The sequence below is a fragment of the Plasmodium berghei genome, assembly GCF_900002375.2.
Source record: "Plasmodium berghei strain NK65 ny genome assembly, organelle: plastid:apicoplast".
NCBI classification, from domain to species: domain Eukaryota; phylum Apicomplexa; class Aconoidasida; order Haemosporida; family Plasmodiidae; genus Plasmodium; species Plasmodium berghei.
Window position 1 is genome coordinate 1 of NC_030892.1, and position 25,399 is coordinate 25,399.

General features: G+C 13.1%; 22 protein-coding genes, 18 non-coding genes and 1 pseudogene across 40 annotated transcripts, besides 1 other annotated feature; 7 read left to right on the plus strand and 34 right to left on the minus strand.

The window, feature by feature from the left end:
• Positions 1-81: 81 nt before the first annotated feature.
• sufB lies at positions 82-1,503 on the plus strand. Its single transcript has one exon. The coding sequence runs from the start codon at positions 82-84 to the stop codon at positions 1,501-1,503; it is 1,422 nt and encodes a 473-aa protein (YP_009273022.1).
• A 2-nt stretch (positions 1,504-1,505) lies between these two features.
• ORF51 (hypothetical protein) lies at positions 1,506-1,658 on the plus strand. The gene has a single exon. The coding sequence runs from the start codon at positions 1,506-1,508 to the stop codon at positions 1,656-1,658; it is 153 nt and encodes a 50-aa protein (YP_009273023.1).
• A 318-nt stretch (positions 1,659-1,976) lies between these two features.
• On the plus strand, positions 1,977-5,033 carry rpoB (RNA polymerase B). The gene has a single exon. It carries the CDS (start codon positions 1,977-1,979, stop codon positions 5,031-5,033), a length of 3,057 nt encoding a protein of 1,018 aa, YP_009273024.1.
• Positions 5,034-5,035: 2 nt separating this feature from the next.
• On the plus strand, positions 5,036-6,760 carry rpoC (RNA polymerase beta subunit, putative). The gene has a single exon. The coding sequence runs from the start codon at positions 5,036-5,038 to the stop codon at positions 6,758-6,760; it is 1,725 nt and encodes a 574-aa protein (YP_009273025.1).
• A 22-nt stretch (positions 6,761-6,782) lies between these two features.
• Positions 6,783-9,701, plus strand: PBNK65NY_000482000 (annotated as a pseudogene).
• Positions 6,783-9,701: a sequence feature (RNA polymerase D).
• A 13-nt stretch (positions 9,702-9,714) lies between these two features.
• rps2 (apicoplast ribosomal protein S2) lies at positions 9,715-10,395 on the plus strand. The gene has a single exon. It carries the CDS (start codon positions 9,715-9,717, stop codon positions 10,393-10,395), a length of 681 nt encoding a protein of 226 aa, YP_009273026.1.
• Positions 10,396-10,713: 318 nt separating this feature from the next.
• PBNK65NY_000482200 lies at positions 10,714-10,800 on the minus strand. The gene has a single exon. It is a non-coding gene; the product is annotated as a tRNA-Ser (tRNA).
• Positions 10,801-10,805: 5 nt separating this feature from the next.
• ORF79 (probable protein, unknown function) lies at positions 10,806-11,036 on the minus strand. The gene has a single exon. It carries the CDS (start codon positions 11,034-11,036, stop codon positions 10,806-10,808), a length of 231 nt encoding a protein of 76 aa, YP_009273027.1.
• A 31-nt stretch (positions 11,037-11,067) lies between these two features.
• On the minus strand, positions 11,068-11,140 carry PBNK65NY_000482400. Its single transcript has one exon. It is a non-coding gene; the product is annotated as a tRNA-Gly (tRNA).
• Positions 11,141-11,155: 15 nt separating this feature from the next.
• On the minus strand, positions 11,156-13,417 carry ClpM (chaperone protein ClpM, putative). The gene has a single exon. It carries the CDS (start codon positions 13,415-13,417, stop codon positions 11,156-11,158), a length of 2,262 nt encoding a protein of 753 aa, YP_009273028.1.
• A 402-nt stretch (positions 13,418-13,819) lies between these two features.
• On the minus strand, positions 13,820-13,892 carry PBNK65NY_000482600. The gene has a single exon. It is a non-coding gene; the product is annotated as a tRNA-Trp (tRNA).
• A 12-nt stretch (positions 13,893-13,904) lies between these two features.
• On the minus strand, positions 13,905-13,975 carry PBNK65NY_000482700. Its single transcript has one exon. It is a non-coding gene; the product is annotated as a tRNA-Gly (tRNA).
• An 8-nt stretch (positions 13,976-13,983) lies between these two features.
• Positions 13,984-14,055, minus strand: PBNK65NY_000482800. Its single transcript has one exon. It is a non-coding gene; the product is annotated as a tRNA-Gln (tRNA).
• Positions 14,056-14,076: 21 nt separating this feature from the next.
• Positions 14,077-14,148, plus strand: PBNK65NY_000482900. Its single transcript has one exon. It is a non-coding gene; the product is annotated as a tRNA-Phe (tRNA).
• Positions 14,125-14,361, minus strand: PBNK65NY_000483000 (hypothetical protein). Its single transcript has one exon. The coding sequence runs from the start codon at positions 14,359-14,361 to the stop codon at positions 14,125-14,127; it is 237 nt and encodes a 78-aa protein (YP_009273029.1).
• Positions 14,362-14,363: 2 nt separating this feature from the next.
• On the minus strand, positions 14,364-15,593 carry tufA (elongation factor Tu, putative). The gene has a single exon. It carries the CDS (start codon positions 15,591-15,593, stop codon positions 14,364-14,366), a length of 1,230 nt encoding a protein of 409 aa, YP_009273030.1.
• A 48-nt stretch (positions 15,594-15,641) lies between these two features.
• Positions 15,642-16,073, minus strand: rps7 (apicoplast ribosomal protein S7). The gene has a single exon. The coding sequence runs from the start codon at positions 16,071-16,073 to the stop codon at positions 15,642-15,644; it is 432 nt and encodes a 143-aa protein (YP_009273031.1).
• Positions 16,074-16,090: 17 nt separating this feature from the next.
• rps12 (apicoplast ribosomal protein S12) lies at positions 16,091-16,468 on the minus strand. Its single transcript has one exon. It carries the CDS (start codon positions 16,466-16,468, stop codon positions 16,091-16,093), a length of 378 nt encoding a protein of 125 aa, YP_009273032.1.
• Positions 16,469-16,473: 5 nt separating this feature from the next.
• Positions 16,474-16,866, minus strand: rps11 (apicoplast ribosomal protein S11). Its single transcript has one exon. It carries the CDS (start codon positions 16,864-16,866, stop codon positions 16,474-16,476), a length of 393 nt encoding a protein of 130 aa, YP_009273033.1.
• A 354-nt stretch (positions 16,867-17,220) lies between these two features.
• rps5 (apicoplast ribosomal protein S5) lies at positions 17,221-17,970 on the minus strand. The gene has a single exon. It carries the CDS (start codon positions 17,968-17,970, stop codon positions 17,221-17,223), a length of 750 nt encoding a protein of 249 aa, YP_009273034.1.
• An 8-nt stretch (positions 17,971-17,978) lies between these two features.
• Positions 17,979-18,497, minus strand: rpl6 (apicoplast ribosomal protein L6). Its single transcript has one exon. It carries the CDS (start codon positions 18,495-18,497, stop codon positions 17,979-17,981), a length of 519 nt encoding a protein of 172 aa, YP_009273035.1.
• A 23-nt stretch (positions 18,498-18,520) lies between these two features.
• rps8 (apicoplast ribosomal protein S8) lies at positions 18,521-18,907 on the minus strand. Its single transcript has one exon. The coding sequence runs from the start codon at positions 18,905-18,907 to the stop codon at positions 18,521-18,523; it is 387 nt and encodes a 128-aa protein (YP_009273036.1).
• A 358-nt stretch (positions 18,908-19,265) lies between these two features.
• On the minus strand, positions 19,266-19,490 carry rps7 (apicoplast ribosomal protein S17). Its single transcript has one exon. The coding sequence runs from the start codon at positions 19,488-19,490 to the stop codon at positions 19,266-19,268; it is 225 nt and encodes a 74-aa protein (YP_009273037.1).
• Positions 19,491-19,494: 4 nt separating this feature from the next.
• On the minus strand, positions 19,495-19,893 carry rpl16 (apicoplast ribosomal protein L16). Its single transcript has one exon. The coding sequence runs from the start codon at positions 19,891-19,893 to the stop codon at positions 19,495-19,497; it is 399 nt and encodes a 132-aa protein (YP_009273038.1).
• An 18-nt stretch (positions 19,894-19,911) lies between these two features.
• rps3 (ribosomal protein S3, putative) lies at positions 19,912-20,547 on the minus strand. The gene has a single exon. The coding sequence runs from the start codon at positions 20,545-20,547 to the stop codon at positions 19,912-19,914; it is 636 nt and encodes a 211-aa protein (YP_009273039.1).
• Positions 20,548-20,555: 8 nt separating this feature from the next.
• On the minus strand, positions 20,556-20,828 carry rps19 (apicoplast ribosomal protein S19). Its single transcript has one exon. It carries the CDS (start codon positions 20,826-20,828, stop codon positions 20,556-20,558), a length of 273 nt encoding a protein of 90 aa, YP_009273040.1.
• Positions 20,829-20,838: 10 nt separating this feature from the next.
• On the minus strand, positions 20,839-21,579 carry rpl2 (apicoplast ribosomal protein L2). Its single transcript has one exon. It carries the CDS (start codon positions 21,577-21,579, stop codon positions 20,839-20,841), a length of 741 nt encoding a protein of 246 aa, YP_009273041.1.
• A 225-nt stretch (positions 21,580-21,804) lies between these two features.
• Positions 21,805-22,401, minus strand: rpl4 (apicoplast ribosomal protein L4). The gene has a single exon. It carries the CDS (start codon positions 22,399-22,401, stop codon positions 21,805-21,807), a length of 597 nt encoding a protein of 198 aa, YP_009273042.1.
• A 25-nt stretch (positions 22,402-22,426) lies between these two features.
• PBNK65NY_000484400 lies at positions 22,427-22,500 on the minus strand. Its single transcript has one exon. It is a non-coding gene; the product is annotated as a tRNA-Pro (tRNA).
• Positions 22,501-22,514: 14 nt separating this feature from the next.
• Positions 22,515-22,587, minus strand: PBNK65NY_000484500. Its single transcript has one exon. It is a non-coding gene; the product is annotated as a tRNA-Glu (tRNA).
• A 6-nt stretch (positions 22,588-22,593) lies between these two features.
• PBNK65NY_000484600 lies at positions 22,594-22,666 on the minus strand. The gene has a single exon. It is a non-coding gene; the product is annotated as a tRNA-Lys (tRNA).
• An 8-nt stretch (positions 22,667-22,674) lies between these two features.
• Positions 22,675-22,751, minus strand: PBNK65NY_000484700. The gene has a single exon. It is a non-coding gene; the product is annotated as a tRNA-Asp (tRNA).
• An 11-nt stretch (positions 22,752-22,762) lies between these two features.
• On the minus strand, positions 22,763-22,853 carry PBNK65NY_000484800. The gene has a single exon. It is a non-coding gene; the product is annotated as a tRNA-Ser (tRNA).
• Positions 22,854-22,861: 8 nt separating this feature from the next.
• On the minus strand, positions 22,862-22,945 carry PBNK65NY_000484900. The gene has a single exon. It is a non-coding gene; the product is annotated as a tRNA-Tyr (tRNA).
• Positions 22,946-22,950: 5 nt separating this feature from the next.
• Positions 22,951-23,037, minus strand: PBNK65NY_000485000. Its single transcript has one exon. It is a non-coding gene; the product is annotated as a tRNA-Met (tRNA).
• Positions 23,038-23,319: 282 nt separating this feature from the next.
• Positions 23,320-23,392, minus strand: PBNK65NY_000485100. Its single transcript has one exon. It is a non-coding gene; the product is annotated as a tRNA-Cys (tRNA).
• Positions 23,393-23,405: 13 nt separating this feature from the next.
• On the minus strand, positions 23,406-23,479 carry PBNK65NY_000485200. Its single transcript has one exon. It is a non-coding gene; the product is annotated as a tRNA-His (tRNA).
• A 14-nt stretch (positions 23,480-23,493) lies between these two features.
• On the minus strand, positions 23,494-24,117 carry rps4 (apicoplast ribosomal protein S4). The gene has a single exon. It carries the CDS (start codon positions 24,115-24,117, stop codon positions 23,494-23,496), a length of 624 nt encoding a protein of 207 aa, YP_009273043.1.
• A 26-nt stretch (positions 24,118-24,143) lies between these two features.
• On the minus strand, positions 24,144-24,216 carry PBNK65NY_000485400. Its single transcript has one exon. It is a non-coding gene; the product is annotated as a tRNA-Thr (tRNA).
• A 25-nt stretch (positions 24,217-24,241) lies between these two features.
• PBNK65NY_000485500 lies at positions 24,242-25,084 on the minus strand. The gene has a single exon. It is a non-coding gene; the product is annotated as an rRNA (ribosomal RNA).
• A 27-nt stretch (positions 25,085-25,111) lies between these two features.
• PBNK65NY_000485600 lies at positions 25,112-25,399 on the minus strand. Its single transcript has one exon. It is a non-coding gene; the product is annotated as an rRNA (ribosomal RNA).

Here is a 25,399-nt window from a genome sequence, read left to right on the forward strand (position 1 = left end):
GTAAAGCAACTGATTTGTAATCAGTAGATTGTGAGTTCAAATCTCATCGTTAACTTGAATATTTTATAATATAAAATTATTATGATAAATAAATTAAAATTAAAAAAATTTTTAAATATTTATAATTTAAATTATAAATATCAATATAATAATAAAATAAATTTATATTTAATAAGAAATGGATTAAATAAAAATTTGATAAAAAATTTATCTAATAATATTTATTTATATTTTTTTATTTACAAATTTAAAATATATTCTTTAAAATTTTTAAATATGTTTAAATTACCAGATTGGTCGTTTTTCGAATGTCCTAATATTAATTATGATAATATTATTTATTATTCTTCTATTTTAAAAGATAGTAATTTGTTAGTATATTTAAAAACTAATTTAAATATAAATTTTTTAGATACTATTTTAATAAAAAATAATTCTATTGATGTTATTTTTGATAGTATATCTGTTTTACATACAACACAATATTTTTTAAAAAAATTAGGTATTATATTTTTGTCTTTATTTGACGTTATTTTAAAATATCCTTTATTAGTAAAAAAATATTTAGGAACTGTAGTTTCTTATAAAGATAATTTTTTTGCAAATATTAATTCAATTATTTTTAGTGAAGGATCTTTTTGTTATGTGTCTAAGTATATAAAATGTAGTTTTAATTTATCAACTTATTTTAAGACTAATTCTTATGATTTTGCACAATTTGAACGTACTTTATTAATAGCAAGTGAATTTGCATATGTTGGATATTTAGAAGGATGTACAGCTTTAATGTATAAAGAATCTCAATTACATATAGCTATAGTGGAAGTTATTGTTAAAAATTATGGTTATGTAAAATATTATACATTACAAAATTGGTATAGAGGAGATTATTTAGGGAATGGTGGATTATATAATTTTACTACAAAGCGTGGTATTTGTTTTTATTTTGCAAAATTAGATTGGATTCAAATAGAATTAGGATCTATAATAACCTGGAAATATCCTTCTACTATTTTAAAGGGAAATTATTCAATTAGTAATTTTTATTCAATATCATTTTTATCTAATATACAAATTGCAGATACTGGTAGTAAAATTTATCATATAGGATCTTATACTAAAAGTTATATAATTTCAAAAAGTATATCTTTAAATAGATCATTAAATATTTTTAGAGGATTAGTATATATAAAACCTAGTTCTTATAGATCTTATAATTATACAGAATGTAGTTCATTAATATTTGGTGATAGTTCTTTGACTGTAACTTTACCTTATATAAAAAATTATAATAATACTAGTATTATTAGACAAGAAGCATTTATATCAAAAATTGAAATTTTGTATTTATTTTTATTAATGCAACGTGGATTAAGTATTACTGAGTCTATTTCATTAATAATAATGGGATTTTGTTCTAGTATTTATAATAAACTTCCTTTTGAATTAAATTTAGAAATACCAGTATTATTTTCTTTAAAAGTAAAGGATGTATTAAAATAAATATGAATAAAAAGTATATGAAAAATTTAAATTATTATTTAAATAGATATAAAAAAATTTTAAAATATAATAAAAATAGAATTAAATTAAAATATATTTTATATAAAAAATATATTTTAATTATAAAAAAATTTAGATATTTAAATATTATATAAAGTCATGAAAATAAACGTAATTAAATATTATTATAATAAATGTAAAGTATTAAATAAAAATATTATAAAAAATAGAAATAATAATTTTATTTTAAATTATTCTAATATTGTAAGATTATATTTTTATGAATATATTCAAAATAAATTACAAATATTTAGTTTTAAAGGTATATTATTAAATAAATATGTTAGAAATAATAATATTATAATTATTAAATATGATAATTATAATATAATATTTTTATATTTTTATTTAAATTCTAAAAATTTAATAAATATATTTAAACTTGGAAAATTTAATTTAAATAAAATTTCATTATGATATATTTATTATATCCAAATAGTATAAAAAATAATTATGTTATATCTAATTTATATTTATTATTAATTTTAGAAATTTTATATAATTTAAAATATTATATATTAATAATAAATAATTCATTTAAAAGTGATTTTAATATAATTTATTTTAAATTAATAACTTTATTAACAAATATTAATATAAATTCTATTGATACTATTCAAACTATAAATAATTTATTTAAAATAATTTTGCATTTAAATTTTAAATTTATTTTTTTAAAAAAAAATATAAAATTAAATATATTAATTTTTATTTTACCTTTAATATGTAATAATACTATAATATTAAATGGTTTATATAAAACATGTATTCAATTATTTAAGAAAAATAATAAAATTTTTATAATAAAATTTAAAAAAAATAATATTAATATAATTTATTTATATATATATATAAACATTAATTTAAAATTAATTTTAGAATTTAATAATACAGATATATATTGTTATTTTAATAATTATAAATTTAATTTTATAGTTTTATTATTATATTTAAATAAAAATTTAAATATATTTGTAAAATCTTGTAATTATATATTTAAAAAAATAATAATATATAATTATTTAAAATTTTTAATATATGAAACATATAATATATATAATATTATTTTATTAAAATTATTTATTTTAAAAATAAATAATAATATTTTATTTTTAAATGATATTTTTAAAATAATATTAAATATAAAATTTAATTTTATGTATTATATAAATTATATGTTGGATAATATTTATAATAAAAAATTTTATTCAATAATTGAACATTTATCTTTAAAATGTAATATATATATAAATATTTTAAAGGATAAATTATTAAATTTTACAAAAAATTTAAATATTAAAACTTTATTAAATAATAAAAAATATATAAATATTATTTTAGAAAATATAAATATAAACCCTTTAATTCAATATTCAGATCAAACAAATTATTTATCAGAGATTAATCAAAAGTTTAAAATAAATATGATAACTACAGGATTAAATTCTAAATTAATTTTAAATAATAATTTAAGAGAGTTACCTAGAAATATATTAGGATATATAAGTTTAATAAATACTAATGAAGGTTTAACTTGTGGGTTAGTAAATTATTTAACAATTAATACTAATTTAAATATAAAATATAAATTTATAACACATTATAAATATTTATTTTATAATAAATATAATTTTAAATTAATATTAGATATTTTTAATAAAAATTTTTATAATATTTATTTTAATAAAATTTATTTGAAAAAAAATATAAATTTCAATAAAAGTATAATATTAACTATAAATAAAAATACATTTAAAATAAATAATATTATAAGAAATATTATTTATATTCCTTTTACATATTTATTATCTTTTATAGAAAATTTAATACCTTTTATACATTATAATGATTCCATTAGAAATTTAATGAGTATAAAAATGCATACTCAAATTGTTCCTATTTTATATCCTACTTTAAGTAGTATTATTACAAATTATAATTTTATTATAAATAAGTATTTAAATTATTCAATAGTAGCTTATCAAGAGGGTATTGTTATTTATGTATCTTATATTAAAATAATTATAAGAGATATATTTAATAGACAAATAATATATTATTTAAATAATTTTAAAAAATTAAATCAAAATATATTATTAACATATAAACCTGTAGTGTGGGTAGGTGAAAGAATAAATATAGGAAAAATATTAGCGGTAAATTCTAATTTATTATATAGTGAATATAGTTTAGGTAATAATTTATTAGTAGGGTATGGTTCTTATTTAGGATATGAATATGAAGATGCTATTATTATTAATAAAAAAATTTTATATAATAATTTATATACTTCTTTACATTTAAATATTTATGAAATATCTTTAAATATTATTAATAATATACCAGAAATATGTAGTATAAATTTACCTAAATTATACAATATACATAAAAAATATTTAGATAAATATGGGATAATAAAAGAAGGTACGTTTTTATTACCAAATACGATTTTAGTATCTAAATTAATATTTATGCCTTTTATATTTAATAATAAGAGTTTAGTAAATATTATTAATTTTTTATTTGGTAGTAAATTAAGAATATTTAAAAATAAACCTGTTATTTCTACAATTAATGATGTAGGTAGAATTATTAAAATTGAAGTTTTATCTAATTATTTATATAATAAAGTTAAAAATAATAGTGTATATTTAAAAATTAGAATTTATATAGGAACACAAAAATATTTACAATTAGGTGATAAAATGTGTAATAGACATGGTCATAAAGGTGTTATTTCTTATATTAATGATATTAATGATATGCCTTATTTAAATAACAAAATACAACCTGATTTATTTGTAAGTGCTATTGGTATACCTTCTAGAATAAATATAGGTCAAATATTAGAGGGTATATATGGATTAAATAGTTTATATTTAAATAATAGATATATAATATCTAATAATTTAAATACTAATTATTATAATAATTATATTAATAATTTTAATTATTATAAATATAATTATAATAATAATTTTGAATTCAATAAAATATCATATAATTATAATAAATATTTTTTAAAAAATCCGTTTACGGGCCATTTAATACAGAATAGTATTTGTTTAAATAATATTTATTATTATAAATTAGTACATATGGTAAAAGATAAATTAAGATATAGATTCATAGGATTATATTCTGAATTAACTCAACAACCTATAAAAGGAAATACAAAACAAGGAGGTCAAAGATTTGGTGAAATGGAAGTATGGGCGCTAGAAGCGTTTGGGGCTTCTTTTTTATTTAAAGAATTTTTTACATATAAATCAGACGATATTAAAAGTAGAAAATTATTTAAAAATTACTTATTTAATAATAATAAAATAAAAAATACATTTATATCAGAAACTTTTAAATTAATTATAAAAGAATTACAAAGTTTAGCTATAAATATTGAAACATTTTGTATGTATAATGATCAAAATTCTAATTTAATAGAAAAATTACCTATAAATATAATATATTAATAATGATACTTTATAATAATACTAATTTTATTGGATTAAAATTAAATATTTTAAATCCAAAACAAATTATTAAATGGTCTTCAATAATTTATAAAAATAAAGTAATTATAGGAGAAGTTTTAATTCCTAATACTATAAATTTTAACACAGGACTGCCTATATTAAATGGATTATTTTGTGAAAAGATATTTGATTATATGTATATATGGAATTGTAATTGTAATAAAAAATTATATGATATAAATAATTATTCATTTTTTTTATATTGTAAGTTTTGTAAAAATAAATTAAAAATTAATATAAATAGAAAATATAAGTTAGGATTTATATTTTTAAATATACCTATTTTACATTTATGGTATTTAACAGGTCCTTTAAAAGTTGCATCTTTATTATTAAATAAAAATATAAGTTATTTAAAATATTTAATTTATTATAAATATTTTTTTAATAATATAAAATATAAACAATATTTTTATTATAATAAATTAAATTTTAAATCTATTAAAATTAATACATCGTCTATAAATATAATTTCATATTTATTTTCACATAATATTTTATATAAAAAATTAAAAAATCTAAATTTATTAGTTGAATTATTAAATAATAAAGAATTATTATTAATAAATAATAAACATTTTAAAAAAGATTTATATAAAAAAATTAACTTATTAAATTTATTTATAATTAATAATATAAAACCTAATTGGATATTTTTAGATTTATTACCAATTTTACCAGCAGGATTAAGACCTTATTATTACATAAATAATAATATGTACATTATATCTACAATTAATGAAAATTATAGATTAATTATATTAAAAAATAATAAATTAAAATATTGGTTATATTTACGTAATAATATTTGTTTTATTTTTGAAATAATTGAAAAACGTTTATTACAACAATTAATTGATTATTTATTAATTAATAAATTAATTTTAAAAAATAATAATACTTTTTTTAATTTTAGTAAAATCTTTCAAGGAAAATATAGTGTTATTAAATATAATTTATTAGGAAAAAGAGTAGATTTCTCAGGTAGGTCTGTTATTACAGTAAGTCCTAATCTTAGATATAATAATATAGGGTTACCATATTATATTAGTATAAATATATTTAAACCTTTTTTAATAAAAATATTTAAAAATAATAATAAGTTTAATATTATATTTAAAAGTTTATTAATTAATAAAAATTTATTTATTATAAAAAAATTTTTAAATAAATTATTACAAAATCAATTCGTTATTATTAATAGAGCACCTACATTACATAGAATGAATTTACAATCATTTATACCTATATTAACTGAAGGTTATTCTTTAAAATTTTATCCTTTAGGATGTTCTAGTTTTAATGCTGATTTTGATGGGGATCAAATGTCTATATTTTTACCTTTGATTAAAACATCAAAATTTGAAGCTAATTTAAATTTAAATTTTGATAAAAATGTTATTTCCCCTTCAAATGATAAAAATTTATTTAAAAATTTACAATATTATAAATTAGGTATAAGTACATTATTAAATTTAAATTACAATAAATTATTTAATATTTATTATTTCAATTCTATGGATAAAATATATGAATTATATATTAATAATAATTTAAATTTTTTTAATTTAGTTTGGATAAAATATATAAATAATAATAAAATTTTTTATATATTAACTTCAGTTAGTAGAATAATTTTAAATTTATATATGTATATATATTAATTAATAATAATTAGATAAAAATATGTATTTTTATTTTTTTAATCAATATAATTTAAAAATTTTGGAAAAAAAATTATTATCAATTTTTAAATATAATATAAGTTCAAAATTATTACAAGAATTATTATATTTAGGATTTGAGTATAGTTTTATTTATAACTATTCATTAAATATAAATGATTTTTCTAATTTTATATATTTATTAATTTTATATAAGAATAAAATAAATAATATATATAATAATAAATATCATGAAATAACATATAATTATATAAATATATTTTTAAATAATTATTATTATTTAAAAATATTTAATAATATTCAAACTATATTAAATTATAATATATATTTAAGAATAAATCCTATTTATTCTAATTTATTCTTATTTTTTAATAATAAAATTAAAATAAAATATTCACAATTACAACAATTAGTAGGTTATAAAGGGTATGTTTCAAATATTAAAGGTATTATTTATGAAAAGCCTATTATTAATAATTATATTAATGAATTGAATTTATATGAATATATTTTATCTTGTTTTGGTTCAAAAAAAGGTATTATTGATACAGCTTTGAAAACAGCAGATTCTGGATATTTAACAAAAAGATTAGTAAATATTACAAATAATTTTATAATTAAAGAAATAAATTGTAAATCCCCTTTTATGTTTAGATATAAATGTAATATGGATATATATGGAAACATATTTTATCCATTAAATTTATTAAAATTTAAAATATTACAAAATAATATTATTAATTTAGATAAAGGTATTTATATTAGTTTTAAAAATATTTATTTAACTAAGTATATATTTAATAAATTATTAAATTTATATTATGTAAATTATATAAATTTATATATAAAATCAGTATATTTATGTAATATATTTAATAATATTTGTAATAATTGTTTAAATTATAAACAATTATATAAATATAATTTAGGTCAACATATTGGGGTTATATCTAGTGAGGCTATAAGTGAACCTAGTACACAAATGGTTTTAAGAACTTTTCATGCTAATTCAATTTTAAAATATAAATATAATCAATCTGTTTTAAAAAAATATTATATATATAAATTATATTCATATAAATTTAAAATTAATAAAATATTTAAATTTATTTTTAATTTTAAAACATATTTAAATATAAAATTTAATTTAGTATTTTTATTAAATAAATTATTATTTAAAAATAAATTTAATAAGTTTTATTTAAATTATATTCTACCTAATTATCATATTAAATATAATTTTATATATAATTCAATTTCTAAAAATTTTAAATGTAATTATAATAATATAGTGATAAAATATATAAATAATTATATAAAATATTATAATTATAATATATTACAATTATTAATTAAAAATTCATATAATAAATGGATTATTTATAATTTATATACATATTATATTTATTTTAATTATATAAAATTATATAATATAAATAATAAAGGTATTATTTATTATAATAATATAAATAAAAAATATAATATTTTATATTTTATAAAAAATTTTATAAATTATTATAATTTTTATTATTATATTAATAATTTTAATATAATAAATAATAATATAAAGTTATTAAATTCAAATAATATTATATTTAAACTTAATTATTAAAAAAAATATATGTTATATTTAATTTCAACAAAAAAAAATAATTTTAAATTAGATTATTTAAATAAAATATATTCCTTAAATATTAATAAATATATAATGATTAAAATAGGAATAAAAAAAATAATATATAATAATAAACATTTTATTAGTAATAATAGTTTAAAATATAATAATAAATATGAAAGATATAGTTATTATACTAATATTTATGAAGTAATTTATTATAATTGGAATAAATATTTATTAAGAAATAATTGTTTTAATTTATTTATAGTATATAATAATTATATAAAATATTTATATAAATATACTATAAAAAATTATTTATATCTTATTAAAAATTTATATTATATAAATAATAATTTTATTCATAATTCTATTATATATAAATTAAATTATAATGTATATAATAATCAATTTAATAAATTATATGATTATAAAAAAAATATTTATTTATTATTAACTAATAATTTTTATAATAAAATATTTTATAATTATATTTATAATAACATAAATAATTTATATTTAAATGATATAACTACAGGTTTAGAATCTATAAATATAATATTTGAAAATAAAAATGTAAAAAATAATATATCTTTTATTTCAAATAATATATATGTAATTTATTATATAAAATATTATAATTATTTAAATAATATTATATATATATATAATGTATGTAATGTTAATAAAATAAATTATTTTAAATATAAATTAAATTTTTATTCATATATATTTGAAGATATTAGTTCTATTTTATATAGTGGATATTCATTAAATACTGATTTTTATTTAATTAATAATAATTTAAAATATTATTTTAAATATTTATTATCTAATATAAATGTATATCAATCAATTAAAAGTTCTTATATTTATATATATAATATTTTATTAGAATCAATAGTAAAGCAATATAGTTATCAAAATATATATTTACCTTCTATTTATTTTGAACTTATTATAAAAAAAATGCTTTCATGTATTAAAATTATATCAAATAATTTTAATTTATTTAAATATAATGATATAATACCATTATATTTAATAAATATAATAAATTATTCTTTAAATTTAAATAAATATAAAATTTATAAATATGAACCTATTATTTTAGGAGTAACAAAGTCTATTTTAGCTAATTCAGGATTTTTAACAAATATAAGTTTTCAAAATACTTTTAAAATTTTAAGTTTAAATATTTTAACTAATAAAATTGATTGGTTATTAGATATAAAATCAAAAATTATAATGACTGATTTACTTCCTGTAGGGAATGGATGGTATAGATATTTAACAATTTAATTAAAAATATATAATGTTTATTACATTTAAAGATTTATTAAAATCTAAAATTTATATAGGAAATAATTATAAAAATATTTATATTAATAATTATAAATATATATATAAAATAAAACATAATTATTGTATTTTAAATTTTACAGTAATTATTTTATATTTATATAAGTTATATTTATATATTTATAATATATCTTTGATAAATAATAAAATTTTATTTATTATTAATAATAATTTAATTACAAATTTAATTATTAATATATGTAATTTAACTAATAATTTTTATATTATTAAATGGATACCTGGATTATTAACAAATTGGTATATGTTTAAAAAAAAAATTATTATATATTTATGGTTAGAAAAATTATTTAAAAATAAATATATTATTAATATATTATCAAAAAAATGTTTATATAATTTAAACAATATTTATAATAAATTATATAAAAATATAAATGGTATAAAAAATATGATTGTATTACCTAAACATATTTGTTTATTAAATTATAATGGTTTAATATTAAAAGAAATTTTAAAATTGAAATTAATATTAATAAGTTTTATTAATTTAAGTTTAGATTCAAGTTATATAAATATAAAAATTTTAGGTAATTATAATAATTATAAATCTCTAAAATTAATATATAAAATAATATATACATCTATTATTCATAGTAAAATTAAAAATATGTAAAAATAGTTTTAATTAAATAAAATTTATCATATTTAATATAATAATTATTTAAAATATACCAAAAATTAATAAATTTAATTAAAATTAAATTATATTTATTAATTATTATATATAATATTTTTAAATTTTTATATTTATATTTTATAATATTATATATAAAATTATTTGAATTTTTACTTTTTAATATAATATTAATTTGTTTTTTTAAATATATATATTTTTTTATTTGTATATTATTTTTAAATTGTTTAAATAATAAATTTTTTTTTAATTTATAATGTATATTAAATATCATTTTAATTATATATATAATTTTAAAAAGAGAAAATGGGATTCGAACCCATGAAATATTTCTATTTTTTTGATCTCAAATCAAATACAATAAACCTCTCTGTCATTTCCCTTATTACTTAAATTTTAAATTTATATAATAAAATTTTAATTATGTTTTTATTTAATTTAAATCCATATTTTAAATATTTTAATAATAGATAATAAATACAAGAAATAATATTCAATTTTGAATTATAAATACCTAATTTAATTAAATTATATTTATTATATTTTTTAAAATATAAATAAATTTTATATGTTTTATATTTAGTTTTATTTGATTTAGAATATAAAAATATATTAGTCATTTAAATTATTTATATTTATGTTTATAAAAAATACAAATAATGGAATTTGAATCCATATCTTTAATTTGGAAAATTAATATTTTACCTATTTAAATTATATTTGTTATTTTTTGTTATAATTATAATGAATAAATATTATATTTTAATTTATAATATTGATTTAAAAAATAATATAAAATATATTTATTTTTATTAAAATATTCTTTATTATAAATTAATAATAAATCACTTATAGATTTATCAAAAATTAATTCTAATAATCTTTTTAATGGACGTGCTCCATATAAAGGATTATAAGTTAATTTAATTATAAAATATTTTAAATTATTATTAATAGATATAATAATATTTAATTTATTTAAATATAATTTTGTTTTTAATTCTGTAATAAATTTGTTAAAAATTAAATTTAATGCTTCTATATTTAGAGGATTAAATATTAATATATTTGTTAATCTATTTAGTAATTCAGGTTTAAAATAATTAGTTATTTTACTTTTAATATTATTTTTTATATCTTTTAAATCTAATTCATTTAAATAATTTTTATTATTTAAATATTTATCATAATTTGTAGGACATCCTAAATTACTTGTTAATAAAATTATTGTGTTTGTAAAATCAATTAATTTACCAGTAGTATCTGTCAATCTACCTTCATCTAAAATTTGTAACATTATATTATAAATATCAGGATGTGCTTTTTCTATTTCATCAAATAAAATAACACAATTAGGCTTATTATATACTTGTTCTGTTAATTGGCCTCCTTCTGAATAACCTATATAACCTGGAGGTGAACCAATTAATCTAGAAATAGAATGTTTTTCCATATATTCACTCATATCAAATCTAATTAATTCATTTTCAGAACCAAATAATTGTTTAGCTAATATCTTTGCTAATTCTGTTTTACCAGTACCACTAGGTCCACATAAAATCCAACTTCCTATAGGTTTATTTTTAGTTTTTAATCCTATTAAATTTTGTTTTATAGATGGTATAATATTATTAAAAATATGATTTTGACCATGAATATTATTATATAAATATTGTTCTAATTTGATTAAATTATATTTATTAATTTTATTATTTTTAAATAAATTAATTTTTGAAATATTTAAATATTCAGATATTGAATTTTTTACATCATTTATTGTTAATGAAGATTTTTGTTTTATTAAAATATTTGTAAAGTTATAATTTAAAATTTTAGTATTTGAATTAAATAAATATTTTTTAGAACAAGAATTTTCTAATAAAATTAATGGGATTATAGGTGAATTTACATTTAAAATATGTTTTTTACTTAAATTAATTAATTCATATAATATTTTATTAGATATATTTATTTTATAATAATTTATATAATTTTGAATATTATTTTTTAATATTAAAAATAATTGAAGAATTGATAAATCTTTTAATTTGATATTATTAAAAAAATAATTTATATATAAATTATAAGATTTAAAATATAAATTATATTTTTCTTTATTTAATGGTATTATTATATGAATATTTGAATTACAAATTTTATTTAATAATAAATATAAATAATATAATTTATTATCATCATTATTAAATAATTCAATATTTTTTATAATTAAAATTAATTTATATTTCTTATTTATGAAATAATTAGAAATATTTATTATTTTATCTATAATTGTATATATATCATAATTAAATAAATCTTTTAATACCCAAATTTCTGTATTATATAAATATACAGGTACTGTTTTATTAATAATATTATTAATTAAAATATTTAAAAAAGAAAGTATATTTTCCTCTTCACCTTCTATATAAATATGTTTTTTTATAGTTAAATTTAAAATTTGTAATAATTTTCTATATTGAATTTTATATATATTTATATTATTATAATTATAAATAAAATTTAAATTTAAAATATTTGTAGAAATTTCTTTTAATTTTAATTGTATATTTATAGGAAAAATTGTATTGGGAATATAATAATTAAAATTTAAATTTTTTAAATTTAAATATTTAAATAAATATTTAATTTCATTATTTTTTTCATTTAATAATAATATTAATAAATTAAAAGAATTTACTTTAAAATTAATATTATTTAATTTAATTAAAATATTAATAACTTTAGTAGAAAAAATAGTATTTATAATATTTTTATTATTATAATATGTATATTTAGATAATAATAATGATATTAATTTATTAGTTATTAATTTTTTATTTATATTTAAAAATTGTGTACATAAATTATTAGTTAATAATAATCCTAATAATAAATGAATAGGCATTATAAAATAATTATTATATTTTAATGCAATATATTCAGCTTTTAAAAATATTATAATTAATTCATGTGTACAATATAAATTATTTAAGATCATAGTGTTATATTAAATGATTTAATTAAATTATTTGTAATAATATAAAATAATTGATTTATATTATAAAATAATAATTGAAATTTTTTATATAATAATAATTTATAAATTATTAAATATATATTATTTAATTTATTATATTTTTTATATAAATTAAATAAAGTATAATTATATGTAATTTTAAATGTTTTATTTGAATAAATATAAATAATAAATACATTTAATTTATATTTATTAATATATTCATTTATTTTTTTATTTAATAAATTTAAATTAATATTATAAGATTTAAATTTATAATTTAAAATAGACATTAAATTAACTTTATTACTACCCTTATTTTTTATTGAAATTTTATATTTATATAAAAGAAGAATCATTAATAGTTATATTTTTATTATATATACATGTCTTAAAGGATTTTAACCTTTATTATAAATTTTGGAAATTTATATTTTAATATTAAATTAAAGACATAATTTATATTATATATGAATAAAGAGACTCAAACTCTTATAACAATTTTGGTAAAATTGTATTTTATCGTTAAATTATACTCATTTATATATTTAGAATAATAGGATTCGAACCTATATTAATGAAATCAAAATTCATTACCTTAACCTTTTGGTTATATTCTATTATAATAATAATATTATTAAGTCATTATAGCTCAATGGTAGAGCAATGGATTGAAGTTCCATGTGTTATCAGTTCAAATCTGATTTTTGACATTTATTTAATAATAAAATTATAAATAAAAAATTAATTAAATATTTATATATATTATATATAATTTTTAAATATTTTTTATTTACTAATATATATATTAATATAATTATATATATCCAAATAAATAAATTATAAAAAAATATATTAAAATATTTAACTATTTTAATTATTTTTTTATTAAATATTTTATTTAAATTTTTATTAATTACTAACATTGTTAATTTATAATATTTGTTATAATACCTGCCCCAATAGTTTTACCACCTTCTCTTATTGAAAATTTCATATTTAAAGTTAATACAATATAATGTTTTAATTCAATAGTTAATGTTAATTTATCACCTGGAATTGCAACTTTTTGACTAATATTATTTAAATAAATATCTTTTATTTCACCTGTAACATCTACAGTATATATGAAAAATTGAGGTTTATATCCTATATTAAAAGGTTTATGACGACCCCCTTCTTCTTTAGTTAATATATATACTTCAGCTGTGAATAATTTATATACTTTTAATTTATTAGGAGTAGCTAAAATCATACCTCTTTTAATATCTTTTTTATTAACATTTCTTAATAATACCCCCACATTATCTCCAGATTGAGCTTGTATTAATTGTTTTTTAAACATTTCTAATCCAATAACTGTTGTTAAAATAGAAGATTTTTCAAATTTTAAAAGTTCAACTTCATTATTTATATTTATACATCCTTGTTCAATTTTTCCAGTAACTACTGTACCTCTACCAGTAATTGAAAATACATCTTCAATAGACATAAAAAAATAATCATTTATATTTCTTATAGGTATTTGTATACTATCAATTATATTTATTAAATTATTTAATTTTTGTATCCAAATATTTGATTTAATTATTTCATAATTTTTATTTTTTTGTATAATATCTATTACATTTAATGCAGATCCAGTTAATATATGTATATTATTTAAATCAAAATTATATTTTGTTAATAATTCATTAATTTCTAACTTTATAAAATCTATTAATTCTTCATCATTACATAAATCTTCTTTATTTAAAAAAATAATTAAATTTTTAATACCTATTTGTTTTATTAATAATAAATGTTCATATGTCTGAGGCATAATTCCGTCTATAATAGAAATAACTAAAATTGCTATATCCATTTGTGTAGCACCAATAATCATATTTTTAATATAATCTGAATGTCCTGGACAGTCTATATGTGCACAATGTTTTGTTAAAGTTTCATATTCAATATGTGTTGTATTTATAGTTATACCTCTTATTTTTTCTTCTGGAGATGAATCAATATCAGAATAACTATATTTTTTTGATAATCCTTGTAAATTTAATAAATAAGATATAGCTGTTGTTAAAGTAGTTTTACCATGATCAACATGACCTATAGTACCTAAATTTATATGTTGTTTATTTCTTATAAATAATTTATTATTCATATTTTTTAAAAATATATATTTATAATAATTATATAAATAATAATATAATCAATTTTTTATCGTCTTTTTATTTAATAAATATATATAAGTTCTATTTGATATAAATTGTTTTATTAAATTTAATTTCATTTTATATAAATCTCCTTCTTTATTATAACTTAAAATTAAATATTTACAAATAATTTTATATAATAAAGTATTTTTATTTTGTATTATTTTAATAAATAATTTATATACATTAAAAATAGATTTATTAAATGAAATTATAATAGGAATATTATATTTAATTGTATTAATTTTTATTTTATAAAATGAAAATGGTAATAACAAATTTTTTATAGCTTTATTAAAAATAACTATACCTAATTTATTAGTTATTTTTTTTAATAAATATAATATATATATTAATAATTTTATACTTTTATTTAATTTACCTTTTTTTAAAAATATTTTAATAAAATATTGAAATAAAACTCTCATATTATATATATAAATTTTTAAATTTTTTTAGTTCCATATTTAGATCTTGAAGTTTTTCTATTTTTAACTCCTATTGCATCTAATGCTCCTCTTATAACTTTATATCTAATACCAGGTAAATCTTTAACTCTACCTCCTTTAATTAAAACAAAATTATGTTCTTGAATGGATTTTCCTTCACCCGGTATATATGCTAATAATTCTTTATTATTAGATAATTTTATTTTAGCAACTTTTCTTAAAGCAGAATTCGGTTTTTTAGGAGTTTTTATTAATATTTTTAATACAATACCTTTTTTTTGTGGACATTTATTTAATAAATAATTATTAGACTTATTAATTTTTTTTAATGATTTTATTTTTTTTGTATATAATAGCTTAGTAATTGTTAACATTATAATTAATATTTTCTTTTAGAAATTTTACATCCATTATAAGGTATAGAAGTTATATCAAATAATTTATTTATATTTAATTTTTTATTTTTATATTTAATATTTAATAATAATTTTAATATATGAATTCTATAAGAATTAATACCATTAAAAATAACATTTATATTATATAAATTTTTATTAATTAAATATTTTATAATATTTATAGTTAATATATTATTTGCTACTATAGTACTTTTTAACCTATTTTTAAAATTTTTCAAACAACCACAAGATATACTCTTTATATTTTTAATATATATATATTTAAAATTTAATTGTTTATATTTAGAAATAGTTACTAATGTATTTTTTAAAGTTAATTTAAAATATAAAAAAATAATATAATTTGTATTCATTGAGTTTGTTTATGTTTTTTATTTTTACAAATAATATGTAATTTTTTAAAACGTCTTATTAATTGACAATTATTACATATTTTTTTTATAGAAGAACGTTTTTTCATTATCTATATTATTTTATATTTAACTTTTTAATTTTATTATTAATAATATTATTTATTTTAATCTTAAAAATTTTATGAATATATAAATTCAATCTATATAAACTAAATTTTATTTTAAATATATTATTTTTTATATTAAAAATACTTATATTACTAATATTTAATAATAAATTAATGGTATATAAACTTGACCCTTTTATATATTTTAACATATATATTAAATATAAATTCTTATTTAAATAAATTGTCATACCAAATTAAATAATATTAATAAAATTTTATTTAATAAATTATATTTATTATTTATAATATTATGATACATAATAATCTTACAATTTAAATACCCTAAACATTCAAATAAATACTTAAATAATAAAAAACGTATATTTAAATAATTACAAATTTTAAATTGTAATTTTAAAAAAATCTTATTATAATTTATATAAATATACTTTAATTTATACATATTTAACATTGAATACTTAAAATAATATATATTATTTAAACTATTAATTTTAGAACATAAAATAGCCTTATTTAAATTTATATGTTTTCCAATTCCTATACCTACCCAACCTTGTTTATTACCTATTAATAATATAACTTTATATCTTTTAATTCTACCTTTCTTTATTGTATAAGAAATTTTTTTTATATCTATTATTTTTTCTATAATATTTATACTATTATTATTAATTATATTAATTTTATTATTTAAACTATTATACTTATAAATATAAAAATATATATAATTCATATTATATATATTATAATCTTGATTGTAATTATATATATTATTTAAAATATAATATAATTTTATATATATAATAAATAAAATATAAATTTTATTATATAAATAATAATTTTTTTTATTATATTTAATTTTTTTAAAATTTAAAATAATAAAAATACTCTTAAATATAACTAAAATATAATATAAAATATAAATATTTATATTATTATATAATTTTTTATTACAAAAAATATTATTATTCATATATTCAATTAATTACTTAACTTAATACCTAATTCCTTATATTTATTTATAAATTGAAAAGAATTTATTAATTTACCTATAGAATTTAATATAAACAAATTATAACTATACAATTCAATTATATTCCTATTAATATAAATATTACATAATACTATATTAGGTAATTTAATTATAATTTTATGATTATATTTTAATTTAAAAATTAAAATATTATATTTTTTTAAATAATAAAATTTATAATTTATACCTATAACAGTTAAAATTAATTTAAAATTATTATTAACAGAATAAATATTATAAAAACTATATTTATATATTTTATTTAATAAATAAAATAAATTATTATTAAAAAATAATATATAAATATTATTTAATATATATCTATAATTAATAATATTTTTATTTTTTTTATTATATAATATATATATATAATTAAAAAATTTTTTATCTAAAACTAAATAATAATAAATATTATTTTTATTAATATTATTATTATAAAAAAAAATATACTTTTTATAATTTAACATTTTTATATATAAATTTTATTTAATTAAAAAATATAACATATTAAAATACCACCAATTTTATATTTTAATGATAATATATGTGTAATAAATTTATACTTACATGAATATATTACTAATAAACCTTTAAAATATTTATTTAATTTTATAAAAGATATTAATTTATTATAATTTATATAAAATAATTGATTATATCTAATATATATTTTTAAATACATAATTTTTTTATATTTATTTAAAATTATAAAAATATAATATCTATTATTTATAACAATAATATAAAACTTTAATATATAATTATAATTATATAATAATATAATTAAATAATAAATAATTTTATTAAATTTATATAATATAAAATTTTTATTTAATTTAAAATTATATTTTATCTTATTTAATAATCTTAATATCATCAAATATATTTAATTTTTAATTTTTTTATATTTATATTAGATTTATCTTTTATATATTTTAATATAATTGAATTACTTTTTGTACCTACAGAATTTAAATCATTATTTAAAATTATAACTGCATTTTTATTAAATTTAATTGAATAATATAATTTTAAATTAATAAAATGTTTATATTGAACTAAAACCCCTTTACATTTATCAGATTTTTTATATAAATTATTATTATATAATTTATATACTATACCGATAAGAATATCTCCATATTTTATATTTTTAGATTTATTTAAAGAATTTATATATTTAAACTTTAATATACCACTATTATCTAAAACATCTAATATACAATTTAAATATATCATAAAATTTTTATTATCTTATTATTACAAAATTTACTCTTTTTATAATATTTAATTAATACATAATCATTTATTACAATTTCATTTCTTTTATCATAAACTTTTATATATTTATTACATAATAATAATTTTTTATATATATAAGAATATTTATAATAAGAAATACATACTATTTTTATATTATCACATATTCTTTTTATTACATATCCTATTTTAACTATCATAACATTATTTAATTATTTTTCTTATATATTGTAATTTAAAATTTAATTTATATGATAATATTTTTGTAATTTTATAAATAATATCCTCAGAAACTTCACTAATTTCAAATAATAACTTTCCTTTTTTTATTTTACAAACATATAACTCAATAGGACCCTTACCAGCACCCATTCTAGTTTTTAAAGATTTTTTAGTAACAGATTTTATACATTGTATATATATATTATAGATACCTACTTTCTTTATATATTTATTTATTATAAATTTAGAAGTCTCAAACTGTTTATTAGTTATAAACCCAGAAGTCAAAGATATTATACCCCAATATAATTTCAAAAATTTTAAATTAAAATTACCTTTTATTTTACCTCTCTGTGTTTTTTTTATATTATTATTAATCATATTTAAAAATAAATTAAATTACATATTAATCCATACTTTTATACTTAAAATACCATATTTAGTATTTATAATATCATTAATATATTTAATTTTATTAGTTAAAGTACTTAAAGATATATTACCATATGTATATATTTCTACTTTAGTTTTTAAACTATTTTTAAAACAACCAGAAAATTTTATTTTTAATCCTTTAATACTATAATTATATTTTTTTAATAAATTATTATATAAATAATCAAATACTAATCTTAATGATTTATATTTTAAATAATATTGTTTTATATAAAATATTATAATATTAATATTATCAGTATATTTTATTTTTAAAATACATAAATAATTATATATTTTATAATAATAATAATTAAAATAATTTAACAATATAAATATATATTTTAAATTAATAATACTATATTTTAAATTATTATAAAACAATAATATAATTATAAATTTATTAATATATAAATTTATATTTATATCAACATAATTATTTCTTAAATAACATATATTATAAAAATTATAATATAATAAATATATTATTAATATATTTATTAAATAATATTTATTTTTACTTATATTAATATAAAAATTATTAATATAATTTTTAAAAATTAAACTTCTAAAAATTAAAGGGTGAACTTTTTGTCCCATTATATATTTTAATTTAATGCTAATTCTTTTATATTATATTTTATATATTTGGTATATATAAAATTACCTACTTTTTTATATAATTTATGTTTATTTATATAAATAGGTATAAATTTATATCCATTATATATTTTTATATATAAATTTAATAATTTTTTATAAATATATAAATTTTTATTATATATATTTAATACAATATTTTTATTATTATATTTATTATGTAAATTAATAAATATATATTTATTATTTAATGAAACTTTTAACCAATATAATTTTATCATACTTAATAATTTAAAATTTTTTTGTTTTATATCCTTTAGAATTTAACCCTTTTTTAGAACAAGGATATTTACGTCCTATACCTGTTTTACCTTTACCACCTCCATGAGGGTGATCACATACATTTTTTGCTTTACCTCTAACTTTAGGTTTTTTATTATAAAACACATTATAACCAGCGTTTTTTATTTTAAATTTATTATATAAAATATTACTATTTATACCGATATAACAAAAATTATTATAATTAATATATTTTAATTTTTTAGAAGGTAGTTTTATATATACTAAATTTTTATAAAAAATTAAAATTTGAGCATATGTACCTGCAGATCTAGCAAAAATACTACCTTTATTATTATAAGATATATTATAAATATATGTACCTAATTTACAATATTTTAACTGTATATAACTACCTAATTTTATATTATTTATATTTGTTATATAATAAATAGAATTTAATATATAATTATGATTTAAAATTATATATTTTTGTAAATAATTAAATTTATATGATAAATATAAAATACATCCTATATAACTATTTTTAAAATAATTTTTTATTTTTTTAAATAAAAATACTTTATAATTTATATTAATATTATAATTATCATACCAAAAATCCACTAATTTATATTGATATTTTAATTTACCACCTCCTTTATTATAAACAGTAATATATCCCTTATTATTTTTACCAAAATTTTTTAAATATTTATAACTATTATATTTTTTTAATTTTAATATCATTTGAATCTTATAAAATATATTTTTAAAGTATTCTTATTATTTTTATTTATATTATTAATTTTTATATTTTTATTAATATTAAATGTAAAAATATTTTTAATTATATATTTTATATCCAATTTTGTTAAATATTTATCCGTATAAATAATAAAAAATTTACTATTAATAAAATTAATTTTATAAAATATATTATTTAGACAAAAATTTAATATAATTTCTTTCATATTATACAATTAATACAATATAATTATATAAAATTAAATTTAATAAAATATATTTATTATTAACTTCATATAAATTAAATATTCTATAATTTTTATTTAATAATATCCCATTTAAATATAATATTTTATAAATTAACTCATTTATATTTAATTTAACATTTTTATAAATATATAATAAACCTAAAATATACTCATATTTAATTATTAAAATATTACTACGCTTATTAATTAATAAATATAAAAAAATTAACTTATATATAAATTTATTATATTTAATAATTTTACTTCTATAAAAAGGACCAAATGTACAAGCACCTTGTTTACATACAGTTGAGGATAAAGTCTTTAGTCTAGCTTTACCAGTACCTTTTTGAACTCTTATTTTTTTTTTACTAAAATTTATAAAACTTCTATTTTTTGTATTTTTATATTTATAAATATTATTTAAATAATAATATTTTATAATATAAACTAATAATTTATATATTTTAATATAATTATTTAAATATAATTTTATAAAAAAATTATATTTATATTTAAATATTATATTATTATTAAATATATTATTATTTATATTTAATATAATAATATTATCCATAATTAATATGTTATAATAAATATATTTCAGAAAAATAGGATTTGAACCTATATTCTTCTATTCCCAAAATAGATATGTTACCATTACACTATATTCTGAATATTTAAAATTTTATACTTTTAAGGAAAATCGAATTCCTATTTTCTTCTTGAAAAAAAGATGTCTTACCTTTAAACGATAAAAGTAAAAACTTAAATTACCTGAGACTTGAACTCAGAACCATTCGATTAAAAGTCGAGTACTCTACCAATTAAGCTAGTAATTCTTAATATAACGAATCTGACGAGAATTGAACTCGTATTCTTTATTATGACAAAATAATATTTTAACCTAATTAAACTACAAATTCAAATAAATATATATAGAGAAAAAGGGATTTGAACCCTTGGTATATATAAATATATACAATAAATTAGCAATTTATAGCTATAAACCACTCAGCCATTTCTCTATATAATAATAAGTTAAATCAGATTTGAACTGATGTAGATATAAAACCAATGGATTTACAGTCCATCCCTTTTAACCCCTCAGGCATTAACTTTATTATACATTTAAGTAGATTCGAACTACTGATGTTCAATATTTGAAAATGAATTATGAGTCCATTGCTTTCGACCTCTTAGCTATAAATGTTTACTTTATTAGAGATAAAGGGACTCGAACCCTTACAACAATTATTGTTAATGGATTTTCTAATTAAATTTAGACTTTTTATAAACATGTATATAAATAATAAAGTCGTTTGAATATATAACTAATATATTACAGAATAAAAATTATTTTTTCTTTATATATATTTAAATTATTAATTTATTTATAAAATTAACTCATAAACAACGAATATAAATTATATTTATATTATTTAAAGTCCATTGTGTATACCAAATTTCACCATATCTCTATTATATATTATATAAATGATATTCAGATTTGAACTGAAATAAAATAATTTGCAATTATCCACTTTACCTAATTAAGTTATATCATTATTATATATTATAAGATAAATAATGAGAATTGAACTCATATAAAAGAAACCACAATTCTTTATCTTAACCTTTAGATTATATTTATCATTATTAAAACTTATTATATATTATAAATATTATTATAAATATATAAAATATTATTTAAATATAAATCATTTAATATTTTTATTTTAAAATTATATATACATATAATAAAATTATCATTAAAACTAGAAGATTTAATAAAATTATATTTATATAAATTTGATATATAAATATATATATTATATCTATAAATTAAATTTTGTAAAATTATATATTTAATTTTTTTATTAAAAAAAATTATATCATTACCTTTTAATTTAATATTATAATAATTACAATAAACATTATTTAAATATACATATTTATACTTTATATAATATCTAGATTGTAATATAGTTTTAAAAACCCCTATATTAACTAAAAAAACATCTAATCTAGATTCTAATAAATTTAATAATTTAAAATATAAATTATTCTCATTATAACTCTTTATTTTTTTTAAATAATGTAAATATTGTTTAAATGTTATACAATAATTATAACAAATATATCTTACAAATTTTAATTTTAAATCAAAATAAGATTTATAGACATATTTATTAATTTTTAATTTATAATTATATTTACTAGATAAATATAATAAAAAAGGAAGATTTAATTTTTTTAAAATTTTTATTTTAGGAGTTAAAAATTTTATCATAATAATTTTATATTATAAAATATTCAAGTTAACGATGAGATTTGAACTCACAATCTACTGATTACAAATCAGTTGCTTTACCAATTAAGCCACTTTAACAAATATAATATTTATAATTAAATATTCAACTTATTAGGAATTATATACTAAATATATTACTATAAATACATATTAATTCTATAAAATAATTTTTCTAATTATTGTTTTATTCATTTATATGATTAGAATATTATTTTTAATTAAATTTTCTTATTTATATTACTTCAACAATTAAAATTTTATACTTAACTACTCAACATTACAAAATATAATAATTGATATATCATTGGTATAATTTTTTCGATCCTCTCGTACTAGAAAAAATAATTTCAATATTCTAACACTTATATTAGATATGGACCGAACTGTCTCACGACGTTCTGAACCCAGCTCACGTATCGCTTTAATAGGCGAACAGACTTACCCTTAAAACATACTACTGCCTTAGGATGCGATAAGCCGACATCGAGGTGCCAAACCTTTTCGTCAATATGGACTCTCGGAAAAGATTAGCCTGTTATCCCTAGAGTAACTTTTATCCGTTAAGCGATAATTTTATTATTAAATAATTATCGGATCATTAAGACCGACATTAATCTCTGTTTAATTTGTAAATTTTACAGTTAATTATATATTTATCTTTATATAATAAATATAACATTGTACACCTCCGTTTTTATATAGGAGGAGACCGCCCCAGTCAAACTATCTTATAAATATTGTTAAAAATTTTGTTATAAAAATTTTATAAGAATTTATATATATATAAAATGGTATTTCATTAACAATTACATTATTTCCAAAAAAATAATATTACTACTTCCCATTTATTCTATGTTATATATATATATTTTCAATATCTATTAATAGTAAAGCTTCATAGGGTCTTTCTGTCCTAATATAAGAAATCTGCATCTTCACAGATAATTTTATTTCATTAAGATTTTTTTTAAGACAGCATTTAAGTCGTTACATCTTTCATGCAGGTCGGAACTTACCCGACAAGGAATTTCGCTACCTTTGGACCGTTATAGATACAGCCGCCGTTTACTATAGCTTATATATATATTATAATTTTAAATTATAAATATTATTTTTACATAATAGCACTGGGCAGATGTCAATCTTTATACATCATCTTTCGATTTAGCAAAGATTTGTGTTTTTGTTAAACAGTCGCTTAAATTTTTTGTTTTCAACTAAATAAGTATCTCTTCTCCCTAAGTTACGAGATAAATTTGCC